At 50.2% G+C, this 7,664-nt stretch overlaps 1 protein-coding gene across 3 annotated transcripts in view; it reads right to left on the bottom strand.

The window, feature by feature from the left end:
* The window catches only part of LOC103749236 (poliovirus receptor), a 15,924-nt gene extending 9,163 nt beyond the window's left edge, over nucleotides 1-6,761 (bottom strand). Inside the window, exons 1-3 of one of the 3 annotated variants that reach the window (XM_029555490.1) lie at nucleotides 6,456-6,761; nucleotides 4,517-4,864; nucleotides 1,218-1,535 (exon numbers count right to left, since the gene is read on the bottom strand). In XM_029555490.1, the coding sequence (XP_029411350.1) occupies nucleotides 1,218-1,535; nucleotides 4,517-4,864; nucleotides 6,456-6,552 (763 nt within the window). In that variant the 5' untranslated portion in view covers nucleotides 6,553-6,761. Of the gene's footprint in view, nucleotides 1-1,217; nucleotides 1,536-4,516; nucleotides 4,868-6,455 lie in introns of all 3 variants that reach the window. The other 2 variants (XM_017802917.2, XM_017802918.2) reach the window with 2 other exon arrangements.
* Between the last annotated feature and the right edge of the window lie 903 nt (nucleotides 6,762-7,664).

Here is a 7,664-nt window from a genome sequence, read left to right as displayed (position 1 = left end):
TATATATATATTTGATACAGGGTCTCATGTAGCCCAGGTTGGCCTCAAACATGCTATCATCAAGTCCTAGAATGACTGTGAACTTCTTACCTCCTAAGTGCTGGGATTAAAGGTACACTGCCACAACATGTTTATGGGATGCTGGGGATCGAGCCCAGGGCTTCTGGCACAGCAGGCAAGTGCCCTACCAACTGAGTCACATCCCCAACCCTCTTTTAATGTTTTGAAATAGGATGTTCATGGGCTGAAGATAGGGCTCAACAATGAGGGCTTGCTGCTCTTGCAGAGGAATCAAGTTCAATTCCATGCACCTACATCAGGCAGCTCACAACTGTCTGTAACTCCAGCTCCAGGGGATCTCTGACCTCCGCAGGCACTTGCACACACATGCACCAAACCTACACTCAGACACACATATACACATAATTAAAAGAAAGTAAGTAGGTTGGTCATTTCATCTTCCATTGGACAGTGACAGCTACAATCTCTGATCTTGGCCATGTCCATCAACGCTGACAAAGTGTCCAGGGCATTACAGCGGTGACATTATATGAAACTCAGGGTGGACAGTGTGGGGGCTGTGTCAACAGAATGTAGGGAAGTTGGCTTGGTAATGTGAGGGTGGGGTAGACAGCACCAGGTGTGTCGACCATCCCAGAGGACCATGTGAGCACCGTCCCAGGAGTCAATGTCACACTGTGGGGTGGCAGCAACACAGCCAGCTTGAGGTGGGGATAGTTGAGTATGGTGGCGGGGGGATTGGCAAAGACAATATGGGGGTCATGTAGACAGTGCTGGAGGACAATGTGGAGAGTGCCTTGAATAATTAGGGTCAAAAAAATTAGGGGATCAGGGCTGGAGAGATGGCTCAGCAGTTAAGAACACTGGCTGCTCTTGCAGAGGACCCAGTTCGATTCCCAGCACCTACATGGTGGCTAACAACTATCTGTAACTCTAGCTCCAGGTGATTTGACACCATCTTTTGACCTTGGCAGGCACTGCATGACACGAGTGCACTTGCATACACGCAGACAATATACTTATGCACATAAAAGAAAAATAATAAAATATTTTTTAAAATTAAGGGGTCCGTGTTGCAGTGAACTGACATCACTCCACAGCCGCTAGTCTAAGGAGCTGGTGTAGACAACAGAAGTGGGTTAGTGTAGACAGAGAGGTGGGAGAGTTGGCCCTCGCGCATGCGCAGACGCACTCACAAGGAAGGGAGAGGGTGACGGACTGCAGGTCAGGCTGGGGGAAGCTCTCGTGCTTCACGCTGCAGGTGAGGTTCTTGCCATCTGCCTGGCTGGAGGGAACCAAGGAGAAGAAGCTGGTGACCGTGAAGGTGCCCGGCTGTGGCCCTGGCTTCCAGCTGTGCTGCGTGGTTCCATTCAGGTCTGTGCGCCAGGTGATTTGGGCAGGAGGGAGTCCTCCAGAGGAGACGCATTTGGCCACATGCACGGAATCCTGGGTAGGAGCATCAACCAGGGCCTCTGGAGCCACAACCAGGGCCTCCGCTGTGTTCCTTGGCCGGGCTGCAAGAAGAACATGGACAGTCACTTGCAACCTTGTGGTCATTCACAAGTCCACAGCAGCTGGGGCGGACCTTGTTTTGGGGGAGGATAGGACCTCGCTATGTAGCCCAGGCTGGCCTCCAACTCACCATCCCTTTGCCTTAGCCTCTCTAATGGTGGCCACCATGCTTGATGCTGAACGAAGCCATTTAAGGATACAGGATGGCTAATTCGGAGATCCCAGCTGTGGGCCAGTGAGGCTGCTCAGCTGGTAAAGGTGCTAGCCATGTACACAGAGATAAATAAATGAAATGTAGTAAAAAACTTTTAAGGCTGGGCGTGGTGGCGCACGCCTTTAATCCCAGCACTCGGGAGGCAGAGGCAGGCGGATCTCTGTGAGTTCAAGGCCAGCCTGGTCTACATAGTGAGTTCCAGGACAGCTGGGGCTACAGGGAGACCCTATCTCAAAAAAACCAAAAAAAAAAAAAAACAAAAAAACTTAAAAAATGAAACCCCAGATCTGTCCCTGAGCAGCTAGCTATGGGTAAGTCTCTTTGTCTGTGCCTCAGTTTCCTTCTTTGTCAATGGGGGATAATGAAAAAAACTTTGATGTTCAGAATATGCAAGTCAAACATAAAAAGTGCTTTGTTTTTTTTTTTTTTGTCTTTTTGAGACAGGGTCTCCCTATAGTCCCAGCTGACCTGAACTCACTGTTTAGATTAGTCTGGTCTTGAACTCACAAAGATCCTCTTGCCTCTGCCTCCCGAGTGCTGGGACTAAAGGCGTATACCACCACACCCGGCCTTGATTTTTTTTTTTTTTTTAAAAAGGGGCCATGGTGCATGCCTGCAATCCTGGTGACTGGGGTCCTCACACATGAGCATACTCACTCAGAGCAGGGAGAGGGTGATGGACTGCAGATATGGCTCAGAGAAGCTCTCATACTTAGGAGTCAGAGACAGGCAGATCTCTGTGAGTTTAAGGCCAGCCTGGTCTACAAAGCAAGTTTCAGGCCAGCCAGGGCTACATAGTGAGACCCTATCTCAAAAAAATGTTCAAGGTCATCCTCAGCTACATAGCAAGTTGGAGGCCAGCCTGGGCTATAGGAGACCCTGTCCTGATTCTTTGACCGCTCTCCACACTAGGTCTGGGCAATGGAAGAGGGCATGTCCATCATCCACACCCTCCACCTCTTGGCTGGTTCCCTCCAGCCCTCACAGCCCCCAGGTTCCTGCTAGATACAGCCATGCTTACCGAGCACCCGCAGCCAGACCTGGGCACTCTCACTGCCCATGGGGAACGTGGCAAACTGGCACGTATAGTTGCCCTCATCTTCAGCACGCAAGTCGGATATGGCCAGAGATGCATTCAACAGAGCCTCGCCAGGTTTGGTGGCCACAAACTGTAGCCTCCCTGGTTCTGGGAAGTAGGGACCCTTTGTGGAGTGGAAGACAGCCACAGTGTGTGAAGACTCATCTGACTTCTTCATCCATGTGACTTGTGTCACTGTCACCTGCTCTTCAGATTGTAGGCTACAGAGTAATGTCACAGAGTGGCCCAAGAAGCCTGTCACCTTGGTGGCTGCCCGCACGGCCACAGTCTCTGCTGGGAAACCAGAGGCACTATTTATTTATTTATTTATTTTTACATTTTTATTTATTTTAATTTTGTGTGTATTTTGCCTGCATGCATGTAAGTGTACAACATGTGCACAATGCTCACAGAGGCCAGAAGAGGGCGTTGGATTCCCTTGAACTACAGTTACCAACAGTTGCTAGCTGCTATGTGGGTGCTGGGGAATTGAACCTGGGTCCTCTGGAAGAATCACCAGTGCTCTTAACTGCTGAGCTCTCTCTCCAGCCTCATGGTCTCTTAATTTCATTCCCCATAAAAGGAACCAAGCCTCCTTTCAGAAATAGCTGATTCATTGTTGTTACTGTTTTGTTTTTTCGAAACAGGGTCTTGGTATGTAGTATTGGCAGCCTGGTACTTTGTAACTCAGGCTTGCCTTGAACTCACAGAAATCCTGCCTTAGCTTCCTGAATTCTGAGATTATGGGTATAAACTGCAACATCCAACTCCTGATTCCAGTTTTGTGAGGAAAAGTATAGGGTGAACCTAGGCCTCTTTTGGGGTGCAGAGGACAAGGACACTTCCAAAATCTAATGACTGTGACAAAGTAACATTAGAGCATTTCAAGATAGAGATGCTCCCTGGCTACACTGAAAACGTGAGCATCAAAATGAAGAACAGAAGTGGGGTATGAGGCTGGGCGTGATGGCACACGCCTTTAATCCCAGCAGAGGCAGACAGATCTCTGTGAGTTCAAGGTCAGCCTGGTCTACAGAGTGAGTTCTAGGCCAGCTGAGACTACAGGGAGACCCTGTCTTGAAAAAAAAAAAGACAAAAAAATTTAATATGTATTTATTTATGTATGTCATGGTGTTCAAGTGAAGGTCGGAGGACAATCTGCAAAGTCAGTTCTTACCTTCTACTGTGTGGATTCCAGGGGCTGAACTCCAGTCATTAGGCTTGGCCCACCACACCCGGCCTTGATTTTTTTTTTTTTTTTAAAAAGGGGCCATGGTGCATGCCTGCAATCCTGGTGACTGGGGTCCTCACACATGAGCATACTCACTCAGAGCAGGGAGAGGGTGATGGACTGCAGATATGGCTCAGAGAAGCTCTCATACTTAGGAGTCAGAGACAGGCAGATCTCTGTGAGTTTAAGGCCAGCCTGGTCTACAAAGCAAGTTTCAGGCCAGCCAGGGCTACATAGTGAGACCCTATCTCAAAAAAATGTTCAAGGTCATCCTCAGCTACATAGCAAGTTGGAGGCCAGCCTGGGCTATAGGAGACCCTGTCCTGATTCTTTGACCGCTCTCCACACTAGGTCTGGGCAATGGAAGAGGGCATGTCCATCATCCACACCCTCCACCTCTTGGCTGGTTCCCTCCAGCCCTCACAGCCCCCAGGTTCCTGCTAGATACAGCCATGCTTACCGAGCACCCGCAGCCAGACCTGGGCACTCTCACTGCCCATGGGGAACGTGGCAAACTGGCACGTATAGTTGCCCTCATCTTCAGCACGCAAGTCGGATATGGCCAGAGATGCATTCAACAGAGCCTCGCCAGGTTTGGTGGCCACAAACTGTAGCCTCCCTGGTTCTGGGAAGTAGGGACCCTTTGTGGAGTGGAAGACAGCCACAGTGTGTGAAGACTCATCTGACTTCTTCATCCATGTGACTTGTGTCACTGTCACCTGCTCTTCAGATTGTAGGCTACAGAGTAATGTCACAGAGTGGCCCAAGAAGCCTGTCACCTTGGTGGCTGCCCGCACGGCCACAGTCTCTGCTGGGAAACCAGAGGCACTATTTATTTATTTATTTATTTTTACATTTTTATTTATTTTAATTTTGTGTGTATTTTGCCTGCATGCATGTAAGTGTACAACATGTGCACAATGCCCACAGAGGCCAGAAGAGGATGTTGGATCCCCTGGAACTGGAGTTAGGGGTGGTTTTTAGCTGCCACATTGATGTTGGGAACAAAACCCAGATCCTTTGCAAGATCAGTCAGTGCCATTAACTCTTGAGGCATCCCTATTTTATTATTATTATTTTCTTTTTATCTTTTTTTGAGACAGGGTCTCCCTGTAACCCCAGCTGCTTGGAACTTGCAATGTAGACCAGGTTGGCCTTGAACTCACAGAGATCCATCTGCCTGCTTCTGCCTCCCAAGTGCTGGGACTACAGGCATGTGACACCATGCTCAGCTCCCTATTTTATTATTTTATTTATGTCTTTTTCTTTTTCTTTTTTGAGAAAAAAAAATCTTATTCTGTTCTGTAGCTCAGGCTAACCTGGAAGTCATGGCAATCCTCCTGCCTCAGCCTCCCAAGTGTTGGACTCTTAACCACTGAGCTATCCCTTCAGCCCCTACGCTTGGCTTTTTTTACATGGGGTCTGGAGATGGAACTCAGGTCCTCATACTTGTGTGACAAGCCCTTCTCCTCAGCCCCTCCTCCCACCATACTTAATTAAAATACCTTAGTTACCTTTCCCAAGGTGACCAAATGTCAAAGGCTGCTGAGTTTTAAATCCACAGTAGGCTGACTTCAAAGCTGTACTCCCAACATTTGGAACACTGCCTGGTACATAGTGGGTGCTCAATAAATACATGTGGGATGAGTGTGTGAGAATACGAATGAATGCTGGACATGGTGGAGCGTGTCAGTAATCACAGCACTCAGGGAGGCAGATCCAGGAGGCTCACTGTAAATGCTAGACCAGCCTTGTCTACATAGCATTCCCAAACAGCTAGGGCTGCAAAGTGAGAGCCTGTCTCAAAAGCTAAAAAATTGGAACATAGCTCAGCTGTAGAGCACTTGCTTAGAATCCCCCAGTGAGGGGCTGGGGGTGTGGCTCAGTGGTAGAGCACCTGCCTAGAATCCCCCAGTGAGGGGCTGGGGGCACAGCTCAGTGGTAGAGCCCCTGCCTAGAATCCCTCAGTGAGAGGGCTAGGTTCAGTTTTCCATACAGCCGAAAAGAAAGAATGAATAAATGCCTGAAGATTAGGGTCTTGGATCCCGACCCTTGATCAGGAGGGGCTATATCTGTGCCACCCTGCTGTGGCATGAAGGGTGTGGCAAGAGCTAAGGTCATATGAGTCATTCTGGTTAGTTTCCCAGAATAGCCTTTTGGAATTCATTTTTTAATTTTAGAAAGTAATTTAAAAAATGAGCCAGGGTCTTACTCTGTAGCCCAGGCTGGCCTGGAACTCACAGCAATCCTCCTGTTTGTCTCCCAGATGGCCGGCTTTTCGGGAATCTCTGCCCTGGTACCCAGCCGTGTCACTTTCCCCACGGCTGGGCGGAGGGGATGAGGTGACCCGGTCAGTGCGGCCCACTATGGGGGGGGTCCCGGAGAGGTGGGTCACTCACCGGCTTCGCAGGGCTCGCAGCTCAGCAGCAGCACCAGCAGCACCAGCAGCACCAGCAGCAGCAGGCAGGTCGGCCCGGGCAGGGCACGGCAGGCCATGCCGGTCCCCGGGGCTGGTGACTCCGATCCACGCTCCTCCTTCGCCCGCGTCCGAGTCACAGACTACGAGAGCAGAGTCCCAGCTGGGATTCCCGGGGAAGCGGCCGCCCACGCTTTAGCCAGGGCTCAGTGTGGGAATCCCGCAACCTGGGAGGAGGCCATGCAGGCGGATCCCCTAGGCAAGTGCCCGCCCTCCGCGCAGGCGTCGCCAGGCCGTTCCCCAGCCAGGTCCCAGCGCTGGGTGGGGGTGGGGAGGCGAATTCCAGCCCTCCCCAGGCTGTGCCAGGCAGATGGCTGTGAGTCTGAGGCCAGCCTGGGCTATATAGTGAGTTCCAGGCTAGCCAGGGCTACATAGTGAGACCCTGTCTCATAGTGTGTGTGTGTGTGTGTGTGAGAGAGAGAGAGAGAGAGAGAGAGAGAGAGAGAGAGAGAGAGAAATTAGCGAGGGCTGGCGATGTAGCTCAGTTGGTTGAGAACTCTCGCCTAGCGTGCTGGAAGACCCAGATGTAGTTGCACACACACCTGTAATCTTAGTACTCAGGAGTTGGAGGCAGGAGGATAAAAGTTGAAGGTTAGCCTCAGCTACATATGGAGCGCCAGACCAGCCTGGGCTACAGGCTGTCTCAAAGAAGTCAAGAGAGAAACAGAAAAACAAACAAGCCAAAGAAAAACCTCAGGGCTGGGGATATTAGGTCAGCTAGGAGAGTTGCCTGGAAAGCATGACTCTTGACTTTGATCTCCAGTGCCACAAAGTGGCCTGATAATGCAGGCCTGCGGATCTTAGCCCTTGGGATGTGGAGGATCAGGAGGTCAAGGTCATCATCGGCTACATAGTTTGAGGCCAGCCAGGGTTACATGAGATAAGAAAAACCTCAGGGCTGGGGATATTAGGTCAGCTAGGAGAGTTGCCTGGAAAGCATGACTCTTGACTTTGATCTCCAGTGCCACAAAGTGGCCTGATAATGCAGGCCTGCGGATCTTAGCCCTTGGGATGTGGAGGATCAGGAGGTCAAGGTCATCATCGGCTACATAGTTTGAGGCCAGCCAGGGTTACATGAGATCTTGTTGCCAAAAAGGAAAAAAAAAAAACAAAAACCTTAAAAAACATTATA

The sequence above is a fragment of the Nannospalax galili genome, unplaced genomic scaffold (assembly GCF_000622305.1).
Source record: "Nannospalax galili isolate Female #2095 unplaced genomic scaffold, S.galili_v1.0 scaffold385, whole genome shotgun sequence".
NCBI classification, from domain to species: Eukaryota; Metazoa; Chordata; class Mammalia; order Rodentia; family Spalacidae; genus Nannospalax; species Nannospalax galili.
Note: the sequence above shows the minus strand (reverse complement) of the source record. Positions and strands in the feature narration are given on the sequence as shown.